Below are 24,688 nucleotides of genomic sequence, written 5' to 3' on the forward strand. Positions count from 1 at the left end.
TTCATCAGTAGAGCAGCCATCAAGCAGCTATGAGAGCAGCTGGGGGAGGAGCTGGGAGGAGAGTGGACTAAAAGAGTTCAAGACCAGACCCATCAAGAGCCTGGCCCCAGATGTGGCTCACCTGCTCTTTTCTTTCAATCTTCTTTTCAGTTTTCCTGGGATCTGGACCCTCGGGAGGCACAGTCAGCCGCAGTCTGCAGACATTTGCCTGAGAGAATTGGAGAGGAGAGACCTGTTAGACCACCAGCATTTGGGGCAGGAAGAAGCAGGTGATACTGAGTTTCTCACAGTCTATTTCTCCCACATGGCAGAGGAAGGGGATTCTGTTCCCACAGGAGTCTGTGAGGGTTAAGACTGGCCTTTGCGTGGACGGAAACAGGCTCCTACCAGTCAGCTCAAAACAGAAAGAATAGCTTCAGATATTTCAAACATCTTCCCCCCCCCCTCTCATAGTACTGGGGTTTGAACTCAAGCTCACCTTTGCTAGGTTGGTGCCTCCACCATTTGAACCACGCCTCCCAGTACTGTTTTTCTGCTGCCTATTTTTGAGATGCAGTTTCATGAACTTTTCCACCTGGTCTGCATCCAACCAGGATCCTCCTACTCTTGGCTGCCTAAATAGCTAGGATTATAGGCACGAGCCATTGGCATCCAACAGTTAAAACATTTTAATGACTCAGACTTCATAACAATATAGTACAGTATAATCTCATTTCTTGGGTACAGGTCAAAATGCAGCCACAGGGTTAGAAGCCAAAAAGTACACAATGACTATCTCTAAATCATGAGATTGCAGGTGATGTGTACTTGATTATATATTTAAATTTCTATAATAGATATGACACAACCATAGCTTTGAAGTATCTTTACCCAATGTTCATATTCATTATTCTCAATAGCCAAATAGTCTGGTGTCAGATGGATGGAGAAACAACTTTGTGTGTGTGTGTGTACATAGCTATGTATATATGTGACAATATGTATATATATGTATGTATGTATGTATGTATATATACACAATGGAATATTCAACCTTAAAGCAGAGGTTGATTCAGACACATGTTACAGCAAGTATGTGCCTTGAAGACAGTATGCTTGGTGGACTAAGCCAGTCATAAAGGACAAATAGTACAAAATTTTACCTCTTTGAGGAGCCATCAGATTCATAGAGCCAGTGGGTACAGTAGTGGCTGCCAATAGTTAAGGAGATGGGGAATCGTGTCTACTCAGTGTACGAATTCAATATGAAAGTATAAAAAGAATTCTGAGGATGGATAGTGGTACTGGTTGCTAGTTGATAACCCTCAGGTGGTAATCACCACTCCCCCACTTTCCAGAGGGGGTCCTAAAGAGTCAGTCACTCAAAAGTGAGGTGGGGGGCTGGGAGTTTGGCCTAGTGGTAGAGTGCATGCTTGAAGACCTGGATTCGATTCCTTGGTACCACATACATAGAAAAAAGCTGGAAGTGGTGCTGGGGCTCAAGTGATAGAGCTCTAGCCTTGAAAAAAGTCCAAGGACAGTGCTCAGGCCTGAGTTCAAACCCTACAACTGGCAAAAAAAAAAAAAATGAGATGGCCCCTCCTTCTGGTTGAGCCTATTCTTCACCTGCCATCCCAGAATGCCAAGATTCTTCCATAAGCTTTCTATGGTGTGCAAACACATCTTACACATCAAGCTCTGTACTGACTCATGTGTACCTTAGGGTGCACAAAGCCTAAAAGAAAACAAAATGCATAAAATAAAATGAACTTGTAAATTAAAACATTTGGAGCTGGGCACCTGTGCTCATTCCTGCAATCCTAGCTACTCAGGAGACTGAATGAATGCTATGCATCACAGTTTGAAGCCAGCCAAGCAGAAAAGTCTGAGAGACCCTTATCTCTAAGTAGTCAGCAATTAAGCCAGAAGTGGAAGTATGGCTCAAGTGAAAGACTGACATCCTTGAGCCAATAAGTCAAGCAAGAGCATGAGGCTCTAAGTTCAAACCTCTGTGCCTGCATAAAAATCAATAAGTAAAATGTTCGGATTCAAAGCTATTGAGCGGCTGTGCTCAGGCGCCCAAGGCCATACCCCTGGGCCCCATCGTCACCATTTTTTCTGCTCAGCAAAGGTACTTGGATAGAAACATTGAAGGGTACTCCTATTAAGTTGCTTAAGGAAACATAACCCACTGTTGACACTGTTTGTCACTGAAAAATGAGATTTCTCTGATGCCTATTACTGTTTTTGAGTCATTTTAATGAAAGAAATGAGTAGTAATATAAAGACTGATTAAAAAATGTGTCAGAGAAAGGTTGAAAGAAGAGAATAGAAAAAGGGAAGGAGGGGGGAGGGAAGGAAGGAAGGAAAGGAAAGGAAAGGAAAGGAAAGGAAAGGAAAGGAAAGGAAAGGAGGGGAGGGAGGAAAGGGAGACAGAGAAAAAAACAAAACCTCTAACCCTACCTAAAGCTACAGGACAGCTCCATAAGTAGCAAGGAAAACATGATCAGGAGTCTAAAATGTGTTCTGAAATCCTAACAGAAGCATTAAGGAAAGTGACCCTTGAACCCATCCCCTGGCTAACAGGACAGTCTGCCTCCCTATGCACTTGCTCCATGAGGAATTCCTGGAGTAAGTTCAAGAAGCATGGCTTATCTCAGCATTTTATACTAGTCACCCTGGCCTTCTGAAACCCATATACAACTCCTAGAGCTCCTTCTCAGGTTAGGAAAGTACCTGAGAGGCAGGTAGGGCACTTTATTACCTGGGGGGGGGGGGTCCCAGTTCTGAACAACGTGGAGAACTGCAGCTTATTTACCCCAAACTGCTGGACTACCATCCCCGCAATCAATCAGCATTCCAGTGCAATGGATCCAATCAGAGAGCTGGACAGAGTATGTTATAAAAATACCTCTTAAGGGCCATGAGAGTACCATGATGGAAAAGAAATTGCCATGCCCCCCAAAAGCTCATTATCTGGTACTGACATCAGGATATGAAAACCATTAGAAAGCTACTTTCACCTCCTGTACTTTCATTACCTCAGTGGTAAAATACTGTACCCTAAGGATTGTTGAGAAGATTCAGTTAGTTAATACAAGAAAAGGCTTAGACTAGTTTTTGGCATGTAAGAAAGATTCTAATAGTGCTTCTTATTATCATGGGAATAAAGGAAGGGGAGGAGCCCTAGTCTTAATTAGAGGTGGGAGTCTATGGGAAGAAAGGCTCCTGGGAGTAATACTTGAGCAGGGGATAAAACAGGCCTTTCTGTTCTTTCTGGTAGGTGAGATCTGAAGACTTCATCATCAGTATGACACCTCTCAGGCCAGGTGTTGCAGGCTGGCTAAAGGTACCACCGATGGTGTATTCAGAGAATGGAAAATGGCGCCCAACCTGAGCTACCTGAACTGGGTAGAGGAGAGGAAAGTGGACAAATGAGTAGGAGCCAGTACTCTCACAATCAAAAAGTGCCTGATGGAAAAGCACAGCCTCTGATCATAAATCATTCAAACCTTTGGATGAAGAGCCTAACACTCAACGGTGAGTTCATGTCAGTAATTCAACTGGTAGTCACTGATAACACCTCTAGTTCCTGCACTGCAGTGTGGGTGGTAGGAAAACTATGGGGCAAGAACAGACCTCATTGCCCAGTACTGCATCAACACAGAATGGCTGTTTGGTCGATGAATGCTGGTCATGGTTTATTTTCGTTTTGTTTCGGGTAGGGATTGGGGGGTGGGGAGAAGAGGAGTTGGTTGAACAAAAACAAACGAGACTTATCCTTGTACTCCCTGGAGATTCATCTGTTCTTTTCTTTAATCCAAACCTCCTGGGAGAGATGGTGAGGGAGAAGCAGCTAGCACTCCTTCACAAGAAAAGGTACAACCAAGCCCTTGTTTGCAACTCAGGGAACCTAGAGAGCCCTGTGAGTTCTCTGGTGGCCTGTGGCGGAAGCAAAGGTCCCTCATAGAGGGGTGCTATGAGGATATACCTACCAACATACCCTCAGCTTGAATAGGGAATCCCAGCTCCCTTGAGTTCTCTAAGGAAATTAGCTAAATACACTTACATTACTCCGGTCCAGTCTACTCAGACAGAGTCTTTGTCCTGCTCCCACTAGAGACAGAAGGCCTGGTCCCTGTGGGTGTAGCTTCTCATTCTCCCCAATCAGCGTAAGGAGTCAGCAGGAGGGAATGGAGCATGCCCAATCTAGATTAGGCCTTTCAGGTCAGCTGTGACCCTGAACTATAGCTTGATTATCTACATCAGGGTAGGGCAAACTTTCTATAAAGGGCTAGATACGAACGCTTCAGATTTTGCAGGCCACTGTTTAAAAGAAGAAAGAAAGAAAAGAAAGAGAAAAGAAAATAATCTTAGTCCAATGGCACACAAAGCAGCCCAGTGCAGATTTGACACAGGAGTATTTGTTGGCCTCTGTCTTCCTGTCCCCGGCTACCTACTTAGACTTTTCCGAGGTGGACTACTGTACCAGGGCCCCTCTTTCACATGTCAGGCCTGCCTCTACACAAGGTTCATCAGCAGAAAGACAGTAGCCTCTCCTCCCTGTTCTCACTGGCTCCCTCTGTGTCAGGCACATCGTGTGCCTGAAGTACCAAGATCCACAGAGAAAATACAGGTTGGTGACAGCACACAAAGATCCCAGGGTGGCTGGGGACGGTTGTGACTCATCAGCCATGTCCCCGTTACCATCCTGCTCTGCATCCTACAGACACCAAGATATTTTCAAGACCATTGTTCCGGGAGTGTCTGCATTTCAAGAAAGTCGTAAAAGAAAGGATGCTTAGAGAAGTATCCTTATCCTAGGCTGCACTCAGAGTCACCTGCAAAGTTTCCTGAGAAATAGATGCTATTAACTACTTGCAGTGGTCCTCACTCAGGTGCTTTGAAGCAAGGCCTGGGCACAGATATCTGAAGCTCCCTGGTGATTACATGTGGAACCAGCTTGAGAAACTCCGACTGTAAAACAGGATGAAGCAACCTGAATATTTGGAGGCCTTCCCAGAACTGTCAAAGTCCTCACCTGGGCCAGCATTCCCATCCACTTGTCACCTGCTCCCAGCCCAGGTGGGTCAGAGGCACTGGGCTGGCTTTATGTCAAGGCTTCTCTTCCTAGCACGAATTAGCCAACTGGATAGTAAGTGTGGCTTCATTAGGACCCTGAGGAGATGCTTCTTTTCAAGCACCTCTCCTGCCAGGCTCCCCAAGCATCTCCTCAAGTTGTTAATCACTTCTGTGAGACATGTAAGTCACAGGTGGGAGGACTCAGGGCAGATCTCCTGGGAGATATGACCCTCATCAGAAGAGAGGCAAAGAACAGAATTGGAAGCTCGGGGAAATGGCAAGCCATTTGGAATATCTTGAAAAGAGTACACGATGGGGAAAAAGAGAGAGGGTGAAACACTGATGGATTTGAACTTTTCCCCATCAATACAAAAGAGGCCCCAGAAGCAGAAGAGACAGATGATTGGATTTCGCATCTTAGAAAGGTCATGCTGTACTGGAAAGAATAAACAAGAGTCACCAGTGTGACAGGCCATGGTGTTGCACACCTGCAAGCCCAACTATTCAGGAGGCAGAGGTAAGGAGATTGTGCCAGGGCAAAGATGCAAGACCCTTTCTGGAAAAGCAAACCCAAAACAAAAGGATTGGAGGGATGGGAAGGTTTAAGGGATAAGGCCCTTGATTAGCAAAACAGAAAGCCACAAGTTCAGTTCCCACTACCACAAAAGCCAAAAGAATCAGCAGCATGATTGGCAATGGTTCAGGAAATATCACTCATCTGAACAGGGAAAGAGGCAAATATCAAAATGTAATTCTTTTGCCTGCTGGAAAAGTACAGGGCCCGTTAAGACCATAATGCAGGTCACTGATTAAAGTTATCACAAGCTAAAGCATTCAAGGTGTTCTCTAGTCAACCAGGACCCAGAGTTCTTTGAAGAGCTCACTTAGACAACAACCCCTGAAGGCTCCTGACTTGAAAAAATTTCCCAAATGACCAGACCCTCCACTCTGTGGTGACACCAGCTTGCAGGGCCCCTGTCTCCATCTGGAGGAAGTTCAGCAGGGATCTCCTACGCAGGCCTTCCCCTGTGCCCTGCAGTCAGGGACCTTGGGCCCCTGTCCATTCCAGACCCAGTTTGCTTAAGAGCCCCAAGCCTGTTTATCCTACCTAGAGCATAACAAGCTGGAAGGAAAAAGCAAAGCAAACAAACAAAGAACCCCACAGAAGTTAAGGATTTTCATTATTGAATCTACAACTGTCACTTCAGTGGCATTTTGGGGGAGGGTGCTAAGCTCTGAGAGCATTAGTTCTAAAACCTCACAAACTTGACCTACAAGAAAGGGGCTGGCTCAGGAAGATCCCCATAAGAAGCTAGCCAGTTCTTCTGGGTGTAAAGAACCTCCCTCCCCCCTTCCTCTAGTAATGCTGTAGCCTGCTTCTTCCCTCAGATGCTGAGCGATGCATCCTGTGCCCTCCCTCAGAGCTTGTCTTACACAGATGTTTCTGCCTCTTGGGAAAGGGAAGTGGGGTAAATAACCTACCTGACCCATTCACAGGTCAGCTATGGGAAATTTCTTATTTGAGCCCATTAGACCAAAATGGAACATTAGTGAGTTGTGTACTAACCAGAGATAATAGCTGACAAGGCTCATGCCACTTTGGAACAGAGGAAATCTCTGTCAGTATCTCCCTTGCTACACCTGTCTCCCTTGCTATGGGAGCCTCCTGAGTACCACAAAGAATCTTATACCTAGTTCTTGTTTGGGTCTGAGTGGAGTTTTTATGTGCCACTGAGACCAGCACCACCAGCCAACAGTCTTGCAATCAACAGAGTACAGCACTGGAGTCAATGCACGAGAGGCCGATATACAATCCTGGCCCAACAGCTTAGCCTACAGGAGTACAGGAAACAGCCCCCAGTGTACAACCTGGCCAGAAAAATGACCTTTCATTTCAAAGGTCCATGAATATTTGGTTACAAAAATTCTCTTCAAAATTATGAAGTAATGGCAGTCTTAAAAAAAAAAAAAAGTCCCCCTGACTCGCCAAGGTCATTCTGCCTGTGTTTATTCTCCAATTTATCTTCCTGCTGTTGCCATAGATAAAACTATTTTTAGCACACCACTGGTTTGTAGGCAGATTTTTTTTTTAATTTCACAACTTGTGATACTTGGCATTTATCAACACCTCTCAGAGTTTTGTTTATTGGCCATCAGGAATTGCTCTCCAGCCTGCTTTGTTTTGTGTTTTACTCTTGAGAGATGATTTCAGATAAGGTGGAAGTACAGCTGTAGGAGATGGCCATTGAGTAAGGGGTAACTGGTGAGAATCTGGTCAGCCACACTGCCCTTTGCCGCTGACTCACAGAAGTCCCTGTTCAGTGTCAGCTGTCACCACCAGTCCTGCTTGGCTTAAATGTCTGTTCCAACAGAGCCTGGTGCTCCCCCCGCAGTCTCTAATCACCATCTGGATGGAATGGAAGTTTTCTACTATGGTCAGTGTGTTCCTGTTCAAGACCATCATCCAGACCCCAACAGGGAGAAATGAGAGAACAATACATTATATTGGAAGTTTTCCAGCTTCAAGAACACTTTTCATGATCATCTGTTTAGTCTTACAAGTTTATTTTCAAGATAGCCTATTCTTGTTTTTCTAAAACATTTTTAATATGTGCTTTGTCCCAAAGTAAGTCCAATTGTTATATTGTATCTGTCCAGATTCCTACTTAGATAAGTGATAGTTTTATTCTGCTGGTATCAATAATGTCAGTTGCCTTGCGAATGTCTACCGAGGGTACAAGATTAAGTACACATCACCTATAGTGGGAGGCCTTCGGATGCCCTGGAAAGAACCTTCCATTTAGTTTTGTAGAACATTCACTCCAGCAATCACAGATTGGTATTATGCTCGTTTGTGACTTCAGCCTTCATGGGTGGAATGGGCTCCAGTACCCAGCCCTGCACTGTGCAGAAGATCTCTAAATGTTTGCTGAATTAGCTGATCAATCCATGGATCATAGTTGCCCATTTCTCCCCCTCCCCCTGCCAGCCAAAACATAGTACTTGAAAATTAGAGTTGGAAACCATAAAGACAGGGAAAACTCTAAGGTTTCCAGCTATCTCCTTTCCAGAACAAGTTATAAAATGCCTTGTGAGTCCTCCAGCCCCAAGAGTTTACAGCAAACCATGCTTCACAATGTAATGGGTCAGGTACCAAAGTACTTAAGACTTCCTCACATGCAAATAGTCAAGAAAAATATCTCCAGAACATATTATTGAGTTTCCTGGTTACATTTGTATCCACTCACAATATTCCACTAACCACCCTAAACAGAAGCCACCTCTGATGGGAAACTGTTCCCCAGCTCAAGCCTATCTTTTCAGTGACTTCATTTGTTTTCCATCAAAATTTTGTTTCAGAGATCTCCTGGAGGTTGGGTTGACAGGGGAGAGGAATAGTCAAAAACCCATCTTGGATGAAGACAGGTCTGAGGTTGGAAATCTACTCGGACTTAATGTAGCTCTTTATAAAGTTAATCATTGGGCAGCCAGAGCCTGTCCACTTTAAACACACACACACACACACCCAGAGCCCATCACTTGGCCCACATCCAAAAGTAATATACACCTCTCCTCCAAGTGAAGATAGTCCATAAGACAACCACCATCCCTTGATTGAGGTATGTGACAGCAAGTATGTCTATAAGACCGGCAGACACACCCAACAGTACCAAAGGAGCTTCTGGTTTGGACTTAACCACCTGTTTGACTGAACCTTGAAAAAACATGATCATGTCAGAGAAGTGGCAAATGATAACGAGTGAATGTCCTGATAAAGGAGGAACTAGAAAGCCACTTCCCAGTGTGCTCTGAGCTCCTCGATCTTGGAGGCCAAACCTCGCTATTTGTCACAAAACATCTAAAGAAGGTGGAAAAGAGACAACAAAAACAGAAGAGAGAAGCTTTAGGGGAACCCCTGAAAGTGGATATCCAGGAGCTGTGAAGACCACTTCAGTTGCCAGTATTTATATCAAAAAGAAGGTGTCGTGCATAAAGTGTAGTCCCCTCAGAGCTGGGCTCCTGCAAACAGGTGCCTGGCTTGACAAATCCCACCCGGGGCGAGCGCCTTCCTTCCCCTGTGATCAATGAAGTTTGGGTTTTCTATGCACCCGATGCTTGTGGGTCTCGGGGTCGAGATTGCAGGAATGCCCCCCTTACTTTTTGAAACAGGTGACGCCAAATAATAAGCTCGGCTGGACGGAGGGGAGGAAAACTCAGGGAATTCCAGCCTTCTCCTCCTGCCAAAGGCTCTGGCTAGGACAGGATGGGACGGTTGAGTCCAGGATGCGGTATGTGTGTGTGGTGGGGGGGGATCAGAGGCTGTGTCCCTTAGGTCCTCACCCCCAGATCCCTGCGGGGCCCGAGGTGGGGTAGGGGGCCGCCAGGAGAGAGGGAGAGAGATCCCGAGGTTCTCCCTCTCCAGCTACTCACCCTCCGGCTGGGCGCCCCAGGCGGCCTGGCATTCCCGCTGGAGAGCAGGGTGACGGTGGACGTGGAGCGCAGCATCCCGCAGCGGCTGCTGTCGATCCTGGGCTGGGCACCCTCGCTCCTCCCGGGCAGAAAAAGCAAGCCGGGCGCGTCCTGCGCGGGGGTGGCGGGGGCCACTTGCGGATCCAGCTTGGGCTCTGTGGGAGCTCGGGGCTGGGGAGGGGGCGGGGCCGGGGCGTGCGGGGCGGGGCTGGGGGCGGGGCCGGGGCGTGCTGGTCCGACTTGTCCTGCTGCATTTTCCACCCAGATCACCGACCTGGCCAAAGTTGAGTGCCATCCTCTCCCTTGGCACTGGGCCTTCCCAGATCAGCCCCCGAGAGGAAGCAGCCTTAGGCACACCCTTGTGCGCTCTCTCTTAATCTCCCCCCCTCCTTCCTCTTCCTCCTTCCCTCCCTCCCTCTCTCCTATAGGGTCGAGGCCACCAACCTCAGTCCAATTGCTGACCATTCCGCCCTCCCCCTACTCCTCACCCCGCCTAGGTTGGGGGCTGCAAACTTGGCCACGCCTCAGCATCACTGGGACTCTCGCCCCATTTCATTCATTTACTAAGTGCCTGTCACATGTCCTTTCCAGCAGATAGCGCCAACTCCTGGCCTGGTGGGGTTTGCAGTCTGATAGGAGCCAACTGGACCTTGGCCGAGGTAGAAGAGGAGACACTGTGAACATACATACGGAGTCCACCTGCGGCCTCAGGTGCCAGGAAAAGACTACCAGAGGAAGTGACTAAGGCAAAACCAGATTTAGAGTGCCCATCACAACTGCTGTTTATTCAGTGATCACTGTGCTCCCAGATGACAGCATCCATCAGTCCGTCCTCACTACCGCACTCAAAGGTAGGCTCCATGATCACCCTGCGTCTCTTGCAGATTGACTCATGAAGGGACTGAGTGACCTCAGGGCTGCTGAATGGTAAAGCTAACAATGCCAGTTCCCTCTCCTCCCTCTCCATCTGGCCTTAGGTCCTGGCTGGTGCTCACTGCCGCCCCCTGGCCACAGAGGGAGCAATTCCAGTTGAAAACCAGGGTTGTATGTAAAGATGGGAAGAAGTATTTAGGAACTTTAAGCAGCACAAATCAAGGGAGCAGTGGTGGAGAAGCAGTGGAAAGGAGCTGGAACCATGTTGCAAAGGGTCCAAGGTGCTTAGTTAGGCCTTATCTTCAGGACCATGTGTTTATCAGCAAAGAAACAAAAAAATACCTCTACCCTACCATCAAAGCCCAGCCAAGCCCCACCAAGCTCTCCAGGGTATCCAGCCTGGAGCACTCACAGTCCTGAACCCAGATCTGAAGAACTCTTGTCTTCTGCTAGAGTCATCTATGTACATGAGTGTCCCCATGATCCTCTCTGCATACCCAGGGTGGCACCACCAGGAAAGCTGCTTATGGAATGTTACTGAACAGAAGTCCAAATGACCCTGTGAAACTCGTTGCTTTTGCAGACAAGGAAGCTGTGGGCAGTGGAAAAAGTAATTTTTCCAGAGTCACACAGCTTGTTTTTTGCTGTCCCTGTCTGATTTCATTCCTATCCTCACCACAGATGTGCCTATGTTCAAAAGCATTTTATATTTGTTTTCTCACCGCTTTCTCACAGTGACACCATCAGTGAAATACTGATACTCCCACTGTACAGATGGGAAAACTAAGGCCAGACACATTAGTTCAATTGTTACATAGCTGGGACTAGACATCTAGTCTTCTACCTCCAAGCATACCGCCATCGTCTATTCTCCTTCCTATCTCTCACTTTCAAAAACAGATTGATGGAAAGTTGCTTTCCATATTTCTTCCTTCTGTGTATGTATGTGTGTGTGCTTAAACTCAGGACCTTATGCACTCACTTGGCTTTTTCACTGAAAGCTTTCACTTTACCACATGAACCACACCTCCAGATTTTTACTGTAGTCTCTCAGATTCGTCTGACTATCCTGGCTTCAAACTGCAATCCTCAGATCACAGCCTCCTAAGTAGCTGGGATAACAGGTGTGGGCGATCTGTCTACAAAATAGCATTTTGGAAGACTGAAAGTTGAGTCTGCAGTGGTCAAAGGGTGGCTACTGGAAGTCATCAGGAATCAGAGATGTCTGCATGATCACCTCATTAGAAAGAAGCTAATGATTAATGTTGTTTATTTTTGCCCTGAGGAATAAGGAAGTGGACTTTTTCAGACAAAAGTCAAAATTACCTGGCATCAGCAATGTGGGATATTTTTTATATCACGGTGACCACTCAAGATGGAGTCGACTTTGAAAAAGAATGGTGGTCCATGGATCTATTTTTCCTTCACCCACCAAGTCTTTCTCACGTTGTTAATATAGTAGATTTCACTATGGTCCATTACAAAAGCAGCAGACTTCCCACCAGCTTATGAGCTCTGTGTTAAGAAATAGATCTTATTTATAGCTCAGTCTGTCCTGTATCCACACACATGATTGCAATGTATAAGTGTTGAATGCATGAACAAATGATACTTCAGAGCAACTGTAACACACTCTTAGTCCACCAACATAGAAACTAGGTTCCTTGCTTAGGAAAGGATTACCAGCTTTCTTATTTTTCTTTTTAAATTGTTATTGTAAGGATGATGTATAGAGGGTTATAGTTACATAAGTGAGATAAAGAGTACATTTCTTTTTTTTTTTTTTCCTCTTCATGGGGTTTAAACTCTGGACCTAGGCTCTGTCCCTGAGCTCAAGGGTAGCACTCTATCATATTGAGCCACAGTGCCACGTCTGGTTTTCTGGTGATTAACTGGAAATACAAGTCTCATGGACTTTTGTGCCCAGGCTGGCTTTGAACCATAATCCTCAGATTTCAGCCTCCTGGGTAGCTAGGATTATAGGTGTGAGCCACCTGTTCCCAGCTACGTTTCTTTCTGAATAATGTCCTCCCTTCCCTCGCTTTCTCCCAGCTTTTCCATCCCATCCTAATCCACAAGTTGTATAGTTCACTATCATTGAAATGTCAAGTGAGTATCGCTGTGCTGCATTTGTTCACCCTTTACCCTGCCTTACTTTCCCAAAGACAGATAAATGAACAAATGAGACAAAAAGAAAACAAAAACAGTAACAAAAGAAAAAATAAAACTCTTATTTCCTGGAGTTCATTTCAATAAATGGTGTTTTATATGATCATATACACATAGCTATTGCACTTTTGTACTCCTCTCCTAAGAATATCCTCCTTTGGTCTCGCTCTCTGTGAATGCCCTAGAAACCTGTATAATTTAATCATGTCCCAGTGGGGTTTTTTTCCCATCTAGTGTGTTTACTTGTAGATTTATAGGCACATTCTAGTTACCACAAAATAGGGAAACCATGCAACCTATGTTTCTCTGGCTCTTGCTTACTTCACTTAATATAATTTTTTCCAAGTCTTTCCATTTCCTTATAAATGGTACAATGGCATTCTTTCTGACAAAGGATAGAATTCCATTGTGTATGTATACCACATTTTCTTGATCTTTTCATCCACTGAAGGGCATCTGGGTTGAGTCCATATCTTGGTTATGCTAAACAATGCTGCAATGAACATGATTGTGCTGGTAGCTTAGAGGGACCATCTTCTAAGGTGGTCCCAGGGGATTCAAACAGTTTGCCACCTGAAGTAGCAAAAGCCCCAGGATTGACCCAGGCAGGGCAATTCCCAATACTGGTTGTCACCCAGGGCTGAGGGATGTCGCCAGGCAGCTACCAGTGCAGCTGACGCACAGCAGGCCTTTGCTGAGATTGTGTGTCTAGACACCATCAGACAATGGTCTGGGTTGAAGGACACAGAGTTATGGCAAACTATCTTAACTGTTACTCTTTCCTGTCCTCAGGAATAGGCACACATGCTTAAGAGCAATCCTTAACATCTATGCAAAAACATATGCTTAAGAGCTATCCTTAACATCTATGCAAAAACACAGGTATGCAGAAAATTCCAGATACCTGCCCTTCTTTGTCTAGAAATCTTCACTGAACTGTCCTTCCTTCTCTCAGCCTGGGTCCCTGTAGGCCTCTGTTTACTGAGTTGTCTTTGTTGTTTGGAACTGAACCCTATCTGTACGCGGTTGGTATCTTTAACTAAAGTGCTTATGATTTGACCCATTCTTCCAGAAAAGTCCTGAACACCAGAAATTGCTAAAAACAAACAAACAAAAAAACTGACTTCCAAATTGCTAAGTCCAATATGTATGAGGCCTCTTGACATTTTATGCCCTCTTGTATCCCTGCTTTTTCTCCTATTCCACTGTGAAAGAAAAAAAAAAAACCCAAAGTCTTGGCATAGCCTCCAATTCTGAATGTCACAGAGACCAGCTGTTCATGATGGGAAAAGGACACGTCTCCAGCCTCAGGGCAAACGTGTTGAATTACAAAGTCCCATTGGATAAAGCAGAGCAAGAAACACCCCCATATTAACAGACCTTTGAGAGGCAGAGAACAGGGCGTCAGTGATAAGGAAGGCAGACTGAGAGGAACCCAGTCCTTTGGCCAAGTTGCCTAGATCCATGTTATTTATAAGCCTGTCTAGACACAGATATTGGCCTTGAGGGATACAAGCTTGCTGAAACAATTCTACTGCCTCCACAGCAAACTCGGTGAACAAATGACCAATTGGCAGAGTCATAAGCCAAGTCGTTAAGCAAGTATGTCCTGAGCACCACCTACTGTGTGCTAAGTCCTGGGAATACAGAAATAGGTAAGGCAGGCTGCATTGTTTTTCTAGTAATTGGAAACAGATAGACACTAGGGAAAAAAAATTTTTTTGAGTAATAAAATGGCAATCACTTACCTGGTACTTTCCTTCAAGGTTAAGTGTGCTGATATGTTAGAAACTTTCTGAACACATAAATAACAAGGAAGGTACTATTGTGTTCCCTGTTTTGCATATGAGGAAACTGAGTTTTGAGAAGGTGAAGTGACTTATCTGTGGAACTGGTACTAGGATTCAGTGTTGCTAAGCTTAGGCCCAAGGCAAGTTTGGCTGAGTTCGTGATAATTTGCCTTCTGTTCTGGGATAAGGGCCAAATTTGAAGCATGCTTCTGTCCACTGAGACAGGCAGAAGCCACTACTGCCATGGCAGTGGCTGTTCAGGGCAGGAAAGGCTTCTCTGGGAAGGTGGCCTGAAAGGTGAAGAGAACAAGGTAACAGCACTTCAGACTAAAGCTCTGAAGGAAAGCAGCAGGGCCAAAGGAGCTGGAAATGCATAGTAACCAATTCAACTTGAACTTGAGGGCAAGGGGATAATGACCAGAGACAGAACAGGATGTGAGAAGGTGACAAAAAAGGCCTTGGGTCCATTTGAGATTGTAGGCGATGTGCTGACACTGGAAGATTGCATTAAAATGATGGCAGCAGCTGGGCACGGTGGCTCACGCCTGTAATCTAGCTACTTAGGAGGCTGAGATCTGAGGATCAAGGTTCAAAGCCAGCCTAGGCACAAAAGGACCTGAGACTCTTATCTCTAATTAACCTCTAGAAAATGGGAAGTGGGGCTTGGCTCAAGGGGTAGGGTGGTAGCTTTGAGCTGAAGAGCTCAAGGACAGTGCCCGTGCCGAGTTCAAGCCCCATGACACCCCCCCAAAAAATAAAAAAGATGGCAGCAGTACAGGGGCTGTGGGTGGATGGAGAAGCTATAAGGTGAGCCCTATGGCACACACTAAGATAGGGTTGATGTGATATAGAGATGTTTAGCCATGTGGAAAACTGGTCTCTCACACCTGCAATCCTAGCTACTTAGGAGACAGATTCGAGGATTGCAATTCAAAGCCAGCCCAGGCAGGAAAACCTGAGACTCTTATCTCTAATTAAACAGCAAAAATCTGGAACTAGAGCCATCGCTCAAGTGGTAGAGCACCCTGCCAGGCACAGTGGCCCATGCCTGTAATCCTAGCTACTCAGGAGGCTGAGATCTGAGGATCAAGGTTCAAAGCCAGCCTGGGAACAAAAGGACCTGAGACTCTTATCTCCAGTTAACCGCTAGAAAAACAGGAAATGGGGTTTGGCTCAAGGGTAGGTGGTAGCCTTGAGCTTCAAGAGCTCAAGGACAATGCCCAGGCCCAGGGGTAGGGTGGTAGCGTTGAGTTGAAGAGCTCAGGGACAACGCCCAGGCCAAGTTCTAGCCCCATGACCCATCAAAAAAAAAAAGAAAAGAAAAGAAAAAGGAAATGAAATTCAGGGTGTATGAGTACCTTCTCAATTCTGGAGTCTTTCTGGGTATTCAATACAAAAGAGTCGTGTAACTTCTAAGTAGTTTAGTGCAATGGGCTAGTAATAGAAAACCCTTAGGTGGTTGGCATAGAAGCCATAAGTATTTGTGTTTTTTGAAAGACTCCCTGGTGACTGCATTTATAAAGCAGCAGGCTCCGCCCAGTGCCAGAACAATAATAATAACAGAAGGAAAGAAATCAGACAGTGAGAAATGCTGAAGGAATTTGGGGCTTTCAGAGGAGTATGGCATAAAGAACAACTCCTTTATGGCCCACGCACAACCTTGGGCAATTTAGCAACTTTGTCCTGAAAGCTACTGAATAATTGCTGACAAGTTAGAAAATCCTACTGGCATGAATTAAAATGTGAGTCACACCTGCACTTTAATCTGTATGAAAAAGGAAACAGCTCCTCTGTAAAGGGGAAGTTAAAAATAGAAAGCCCCAGGATATTTATGTATGCATATTCAAGTAGAGCATCTACGGTATCTATGTACAGTATGGCATCATCTCAGGCACACGTCCCCAAGAAGCATGCTTTGAGTCGTATGTTCATTGTCAATAGCTTCTGCTTCCAGGAGACATCAGAAATGGGGCAGGACAAGTGAGGAAGGGAAGAAGTAAGCAAGGGTGTGAGCTTAGGGAGAGGTTCCAAATTTGGCTCCATTGTACAGACAGCTAGGAGTAGAAGAGGCACCCCAGGGCTAATCCTACCTCAGCACCAAAGGTTGAGATGTTTATACACTCGTTGGTCTTGGACATGAGGGAGTTGTGTGAAGTTCTAAGAGCCTGCAGCATACTCTTCTGAAGATTAAACGCACAGATGATGAGTGTGGAAGGACTTACAATCTGGGTAACAGACACAGAGCTGGAGAAAAGATGGAAAATCTGAGTGGGCACAGGTGTACCACCTCTATAGTATATCCTTTTATTTTTTTCAGTCATGGGGCTTGATCTCAGGGCCTGGGCATTGTCCTGAGCTCTTTTACTCATGGCTAGTGTTCTACCACTTTGAGCCATAGCTCTACTTTTGGCTGTTTTTGCTGGTTCACTGGAGATAAGAATCTCATAGCCTTTCCTGTCCAGGCTGGCTTTGAACCATGATCCTCGGATCTAAACCTCCTGAGTAGGTAGGACTACAGGCATGAACAACCAGCACCCAACTCTCCATACTGTATCTACATACAGACTTGGATCTTCCTGTAGTTAACAGGAAGTATATTCTGTATCATTACTCCAAGTAAAATTGCTGGTACAACAAAAAGAATCTCTGGTACAACAATAATCATAAACCACTTGGTAATGTGCAGTCTGGCAGAAAACAGAGTGGATAGAGACAGTATAAGAACTTCAGGGATCAAATATGACAGCACATGCCTATAATCTCAGCTGCTCAGGAGGCAGGGACAGGAAGATCACAGTTTGAATCCAACCTGGGCAAAAAGTTAGTGAAACCCATCTCATCAGTGAAGCTTGGCATGGTAGTATGTGTCTGTAAACCCAGTTATGTAAGGAGCATAGGTAGGAGGCTGACCCCCTCCTGGGGGAAAAAAATGTGATGCCTTATCTGAAAATAACAAAAACTGAAGGGGGGAGATGGGAGTGGGTGGTTCTAATGAGCTTAAAGTTCTGTGTTCAAAACCTACTACACCCAAACAAAAATTCATGAAAGACCAGGCATTGGTGGCTCACACCTGTAAGCCTAGCTACTCAGGAGGCTTGAGATATGAGGATGGCAGTTCAAAGCCAGATTGGGCATTTCAAAGCCAGAAGTCCCTGAGACTCTTATCGCCAATTAACAACTCAGAAACATGAAGTGCGGGCTCATCGTGGTAAAGCGCTTAGCCTTGAGCAAAAGAGCTCAGGGACAGCATCCAGGCCCTGAGTTCAAGCCCCACCACCCACCCCAAAAATATTTTTTAATGGAAGAACTTTCGAAGTGTTGATGTAAGAGGCAAGATCCAAAAAAATCAAGAGGCTTGAGTGAGGAGCAGACCAGGAGCTGAGAGAGTCAAATCTAAGAGTTAACTTGTGGACATAAACTCGGCTCCACATTGAAACGTGGCACATTCAGGATTTGGGAGATCCAGCTCAGCAGCCTCATTTTGACTAGTAGCTTCAGAGAAAATTCCAGAAGAAAATATGGAAGTTTGAGAAGATAAGAGAGGAGGTGGCTAATGAGCAGCTTTTAAGAGGGAGCCAAACTTAACATCAGCTCCCATTCCAGCCCCACCACTTAGTAACTGGAGAATGCTGAGTGAGTTATCTCTGTACCCCAAGTCCTCTTACCTGTACAATGGTAGTGGCAGCTCCTGGGTTGGGGGGGTGAAGCCCAATGTTATCTAATATAGACTGTGTGGGTGCATCATGTTCTGGCCCTTGACTTCCAGCAAGTCAGTTTTCAGGAAAACTGTCAACCACCAGCTTGTCTGGGGAGAGGGGTTATACTGAGTAGGGAAGAGGGGAGAAACGTCTTTAGATTTAGGATCTGTTTCTTCCAAGCCAGAAAAATATTATATGGTACATACCAGTGCTGATGTAAGATATCTGGGAAAGAACAGAAACCTTTCCTTCTCATTATTTGATTAGATATATTAAGAGATTAATAGACAGCACTTATCTGCTTGTAAGAAGAGAATTGTACAGCTGTAAAACAAAGGAGCATTCATGCTTTCTAATCTGAAGACCGAGAACATGTAAGTCTGTTTGGTACCCTTTGTGGCTAATGAGCTCATACAAACAGGGCTGTATTACAGATACTAATACAAGAACTGAGAATCAAACACAGAATCATGGATCCTACATCATTTTTCTCTAAATTCAATCTCTTCTCTCCCAAGTACCCATCTGGCTCCCGTCCCATTGCAAGGCCTCTTTCTGTGATGACTCAAGTTGATAGAGTGCCTGCCTAGCAAGTGCAAGGGCTTGAGTTCAAAGCTCAATATCACCAAAAACAAAACAAAAATCAGAGTTTAAAAAAAATGGAGCTGGACGTGGGGGGCTCACACCTGTAATCCTAGCTACTCAGGAGACTGAGATCTGAGGATCAAGGTTCAAAGACAGCAATGCCAGCCTGGGCCCAAAAGGACCTGAGACTCTTATCTCCAGTTAACCTCTAGAAAACAGGAAATGGAGCTTGGTGCAAGGGTAGGGTGGTAGCATTGAGCTGAAGAGCTCAGGGACAGCACAAGGCTGAGTTCAAGCCGCATGACCCACAAAAAAAAAAAAAATGGAACTATGAGTTGGACCTACACAAAAGACCTGGAGCAAGGAAACAGAAAGCTTGAGGAAAGAAGTAGCGTATCAACCAGGTATATATTAATCATTTCCTCAACTGTCCCAGGAGGGCCATTTCCTATCACCCTTCTTCAATCCTTTGACATCAGAGGTTGTTCTCCGAGTCCTAAGAGGCACACATACTCACTGGCTGAAGGTGCCAATCTCCTAAGCCCTGCTTGGCCAACCACAGGGCAGAGGTGGGAAGAGGGAAGGGAGGCTGCACTGGAGGCTTACTAGATCCAGGGGGCTAGTGCTTGCATACAATGAGCCAGGGTTCCTGAGCCCATCAGCATCTGCTCAGCCCAGCCAGGATCATTCACCACGACCCCTCCTTTGTGTATGTGTGTGACAATCCTGAGACTTGAACTCAGGGCCTTTGAGAATAAACAGTTCACAGTTGTTTAGTCTCAAACATCCATTTCTGCTTGATGGGATAGAGCTGAGGCTGGGAGATGTTTACCTGCCTCTCCAGTGGGCAGCTGAATCCAGTCTCCTTTATCTACCCCCATGCAGCTGGTCCAGCCCTCCTGTCCTACCCCCTATGTGACTCTGACCATCTCCCCTAAGCAGACCCTCCACTCCTTCCCCCAGTAACCACAGTGCTAGGGTATCTTCCTGGTCTGAAAGATGACTGAGGAGCAGAAAGCCCATGGTTGGTTGGACACCAGTGGCCCATGCCTGTAATCCCAGCTATTCAGGAGGCTGAGATAAAGGGAAACCCAAGTGTATGAATGAGCTCAAGTGAGACAAAATGGGTTTAAAAAGAGGTGAAGTTGAATCCCTTCAGAACCTCCGATGTGTTCCACCAAATAAACACATTTCCAAGAGTTAAATTAAGCAAACATTGAGCCATTTCAGCCAAGACAGGATCCTAAAGCACATAGACTGCTTTCCACAGAATCACCGTGCAGTGTTTTTTCCAACTTAACTGTCTACAGCCCCAAACCCATGGAATGCTTGTTAAGAGACTATGCACAGCTTACAAAACCCAACTCAGGTTGTCCAGATGCTGCTCTAAAGCAGCTATCCAGGATGAGTGTGCTATCACTGGAATTGTGTGCCTGAGGAATCTCGTGTTGAAAATTAACCCTGAGCGGGAGGTATTAAAAGATGGCAATTTCGATACCATGGCATTCACAGGTGAAACCTGTTTGGGGGTGATTAGGGTTAGATAAAGTCACGGGGTGGAGGCCTTGAGATAGGATCCTGCTGGTTTTATAAGAAGAGGGAGCGAGCCCGCGTTCATATTCCAGCTCTTTGTTTCCAGTGTGGACGTCCTGCTCCGTCTCTGGACCTGACCAGTGTGAAGACCTCATTTCATTATGGCCCCTTAACCTGGCATGTCCTCCGCCCAGAACGGTGAGTCCCAATGTTCACTTCTGGTCTATAATATTCATGCACTGTGTGGTATTGTTATTGACAACAGAAATGGGCCAACCCAGGGCCTGATCTGGAAGAAATACATGCCCAGGATTGATTGTGTGGGTTAATAATTGTCTAGCTCCGGGACAAAGTCTCTGTTCTAAACATGACCAACTAAAATGTAGTATTGGAGATGGGGGACACGGGGCTCCAACAGTGATGGATTTGGAGTCACGGGATTATCAGAGTTTGTTAAAGCACTAAGGCTAATGACCACCACTTGTTATCTTGTCCCATATAGTGTGCTATAAAATGTCCGGGCTGAAGTTCTCTCTGACTTGGGAACACTCTGCAGAGAGAGGGTGAGGCCTGGCTGATTATAGAGAGTAGGGTGGTCGCCTCTGCTGGCAATAATGCTGAAGATCTTGGCTGTTTTGTCATTTGGGGTATACTCCTGTGTCCTGATTTTTGTGTGGATTGAGTGCAGCTGGATTTGATCTGGTGGTGATCAGAGGAATTGTGGAAGGTTGTGGGACAACGGTGAGCTTGGACTGGCTTCCCAGGTGCAGGCTTTGTGGAAAAGTGCCGGAGCCTGTGAGAAAATGTCCTTTTCCCAGAACATCAAGGGCTGGAGTTTTGGGACACTATGTGTCCAGATTGAGGCCAGGCAAATTGGGTCCTGGAGCCGTGCTGGGCTGGGTGCACGAAGTCTTGGAGTGGCTTTCTTGGTCCAGTGGTAAAGGACCTGGGAACTGGCTATTTTCTATGACTGTCTTCTTACTTTTGATAATACAAAAGCATCAGTAAACAAAAGGACTCCCAAACCAAAACAGTTATTGTTCAGGCTGTGGATGATTTTTTTTTTTTTTGGTGCTGGTCCTGGACTCAAACTCAGTACTTAGAACTATCCCCAAGCTTCTTTTCCTCAAAGTTAGTGCCCTACCACTTGAGCTACACCTCCACTTCCGGCTTTTTGGGTGGTTAATTGGAGATAAAAAAATCTCAGGGACTTTCCCACCCAAGCTTAGAACTGCTGTCATCAGATCTCAGTTTCTTGAGTAGCTAGGATCTTGGGCACAAGTTCTGACCCCTGGCTCTCCTCCTAATTCCTAAGCTGTGCTAATGGTTAAGAGTTACAGCCTAGGTTCAGCACAGAAACTCAGTGGAGGGCCTTCGTTGTGGATTCTCAAAGGCAGAACTAAATCACTGCTCTCCTCCTGCCTTCACTCTAGTGTGTTTGTGTGTGAGTTCTGGACCGTGCTGTTTAACTTCCTCTCTGTCTTAGCTTTCCAAAGACACAGATTCGGAGAGGGTGCCTGTAGGAGATTCTGCAATCTTGGACTGAGGAAATAAGATCAGTAGAGGGAAGGACTAAGCTACAATATGACCACACAAGCTCCATAAGCAAAGGGGGGCTGAATGGCCCTCAGTTGTCTTGAGGCCAGGGAGCTGAACCTTTGCACCCACCTCTCCACCAGTCCCTGGATTCCTACTTAACTTTGGAAAAAGCACCTCGTAGTGGGTGAGGCAGCTCCATCCTGTCAAAAGTGATTCTTGTGAGTCATTGTCATCCACCATTTCCTGAAGCTGGGAGGGTAAGGAGGATATGGGCAGCATCCTGGCAACATCTGCCTTTCACGGGTGGCCATCTCTCCTCCCATCACTGCCGTATCTGTCAAGAACAAAACTATTTCTTTAGGTATCTGTTTTGTGTAGGGTAGGTAGGGAATCGGCTGACTGCATTGTCTGCATCTGACTACAAATTCAACTCTTACACATAAGTTCACCTGTTCACCCCCCAGCCTCAGTTTCTCACTCTGTGATGTGGGAAGTGGTCATTGTCATTGCCTTTAGGGTTGTGTAGACTAAATGATAATAAGTAAAGCACCCAGCACTGGCTTAAGTATTGGAGAGCAAAGAGAAGAGGGTGTTTCCTGTGGCCTTTACCCACTGGACTGTGGAGGGAGGATTCGGGTTTCAGTTAAGAGGGGCAAAGGGAGGGGGCAAGGAGGAAGGACTTATGGGGAACTGAAATTGGTAAAGGTTGGCTCCCAGCAGTGGGGTAGGTTTGCACCTGTAATCCTGTAGTGTTGTCATGTGCCTGAGGATATTCTTGAATGAGAGGCAGGCATGTTTAGTCTGGCTGTGAGTCCGCCCCCTCAGTGCCTTAGGCCGGGATCCCTTGCATAGAGATCTCCACTGAGAAAGATCATATACTCCAGGCATTTCCTCCCTCCCTTGTAGATTTCCAGACGAGGCATTTATCACTGTTTCATCATATGAGTAAACTTAGATTCCTGGATTAGGAACCAGTCCTAGAGCCCAGCTAGTCTGCATCCTGTCTCCCACTGGGGGCCCACTTCTGGCCTCTTCCCCTCTCTCAGCAAAACCATTCAGGAGGGAAATGCTTTGTCCTGCCCACACAAAGGTAAACACAGAAGGGATGTCTGGATGTGCTCCAGGAGTTCTTGCAAAGGCTTCCTAACCGAACTCTGCTTTAAGAGGCTTACTTCAGAGAGAGGGGGAGAGTTGGTATCATGGCTTAAACTACTTAAACTCAAGTGTTTTCGTGCTCTTGCTCAGCTTTCTTTCTCATACCAGGTGCTCTACCACCTGAACCATACCTGTAGCCCAGTTTTTGGCTAGTTAATTGGAGTTGGAGTCTCCTGGACCTTTCTGCTTGGGCTGCCATTGAATCATGAACCTTAGATCCCAGCCTTCTGAGTAACTAGGATTATAGGTGTGGTCCACCAGCCCCCTGCTCAAATAGTTTTTCTGTTCTGTTATTTTTACATAAAATCCTACAGGGTACAAACATCTGAACATGGCAAGAGTTAAAACTCTTGGGAACAAAAGTGTTGACTGTAAATTATGGACTAGAACCAAACCTCCTCCCTCCAGTCAGCTGGCTCACTCTGTGATTCTGGTTGGACAAAGCTGAGAGGAAAGCCTAACTTGGACCAACTGAAATGAATTTCACAACCCTTATAGCAAAGTCTTCATTCATTCTCTTTGCTCGGTACCCATTTCTGTACTGGTTCAATGCACAGCTTTCTGTTGTCTGCGTATGTTGTGCCAGGCATTGGTACTGGGCTGTTGGAAATTCTAGTATATGTATGGATCTCCCCTGTCATGGAGAAGCTTGGATATAGAACAGGGACCGGCTGCTTTGAAGGGCCCTCAGACAGTAGTCAACTAGGGAAAAGAGCAGGGAAGGTGTTTGGGCTGGCCTTGCATTCATGCACTCAGACTTGTTGCAGTTGCTATGAGTTTTGCCATTAATATTTTATCCGCATGGTGTGCCCAGACATTTTAAGCAGGGAGTTCCACGATACCAAGGGGTAACGGGAACTGCTGAACAATAGACAAATGATGTGGCTCAAGTGATAGCCTTTGCCTGACACATATAAAGGCCTCCGTACAGTCCACAGCACTGCCAAAGGAGGTGGTGAACATGATGTGATGTCTGTTCCACGCATTTGATTCAGTTACCCAAAAGAGGTTCAATATATGCTTAAGGAAGCTTGGCACCAGTGACTCACCTGTTACCCTAACTATTCAGGAGGCTTAGAGCAAGTGAAGGATTGTAGTTTGAGTCTAGACCAGGCAGAAAAGGTACACAAAACTCTACCTGAAAAATAATCAGTAAAAAAATAAATAGATAAAAACAGAAGAGGATGGATCAAGGGGTAGAGCTCTAGCCTAGCAAGCATGAAGCTTTGAGTTCAAACCTGAAAAAAAAGAAGGAAAAGGAGAGGAAGGAAAGAAGGAAACTTATGGCATATTATTCAGTCACTAAAAAAAAGTCAAAGACGGGGGCCAGGAGTTTGGCCTAGTGGTAGAGTTCTTGCCTAGCATACATGAAGGCCCAGGTTCGATTCCTCAGGACCACATACATAGAAAAAAGCCAGAAGTGGTGCTGTGGCTCAAGTGGTAGAACACAAGCCTTGAAAAAGCTCAAGGATAGTGCCCAGACCCTGAGTTCAAGCCCCAGGACTAGCAGAAAAAAAAATAAAAAATACAGATACAGGGCCCGGGAGTTTGGCCTAGCGGTTAAAGTGCTTGCCTAGCATGCACAAGGACTCGGGTTCGATTCCTCGGTATCCCACATACACAACCAAGCCGGAAGTGGCAGAGACGAGACACAACCAAGCCGGAAAAGTGGCAGAGATAAGACTGCGACGGCGACAGAGAGCGAAAAGAAGCGAGCTGAGCTGAAGTGAACAGAGCCCAACCGAGTGGTGGCCGGAGCGAGCGGGGCCGGAGCGAGCCGAGCCAGAGCCAGCGAGGCCGGAGCGAGAAGGGGCC

General features: G+C 46.0%; 1 protein-coding gene and 1 long non-coding RNA gene across 2 annotated transcripts in view; one reads left to right on the forward strand and one right to left on the reverse strand.

Moving 5' to 3' along the window:
* The window catches only part of Myzap (myocardial zonula adherens protein), a 72,314-nt gene extending 62,629 nt beyond the window's left edge, over window positions 1-9,685 (reverse strand). The window contains exons 1-2 of the mRNA XM_090358326.1: window positions 9,493-9,685; window positions 122-208 (exon numbers count right to left, since the gene is read on the reverse strand). Coding sequence (XP_090214452.1) covers window positions 122-208; window positions 9,493-9,567 — 162 coding nt within the window. The 5' untranslated portion in view covers window positions 9,568-9,685. The remainder of the gene's footprint in view (window positions 1-121; window positions 209-9,492) is intronic.
* On the forward strand, window positions 155-20,372 carry LOC150046424 (uncharacterized). The gene is made up of 4 exons (XR_016539684.1): window positions 155-269; window positions 3,263-3,519; window positions 10,126-10,382; window positions 20,286-20,372. It is a non-coding gene; the product is annotated as an uncharacterized LOC150046424 (long non-coding RNA).
* The last annotated feature ends 4,316 nt before the right edge of the window (window positions 20,373-24,688 follow it).

The sequence above is a fragment of the Megascapheus bottae genome, chromosome 25 (assembly GCF_031878675.1).
Source record: "Megascapheus bottae isolate mThoBot1 chromosome 25, mThoBot2.hap1, whole genome shotgun sequence".
Classification (NCBI taxonomy): domain Eukaryota; kingdom Metazoa; phylum Chordata; class Mammalia; order Rodentia; family Geomyidae; genus Megascapheus; species Megascapheus bottae.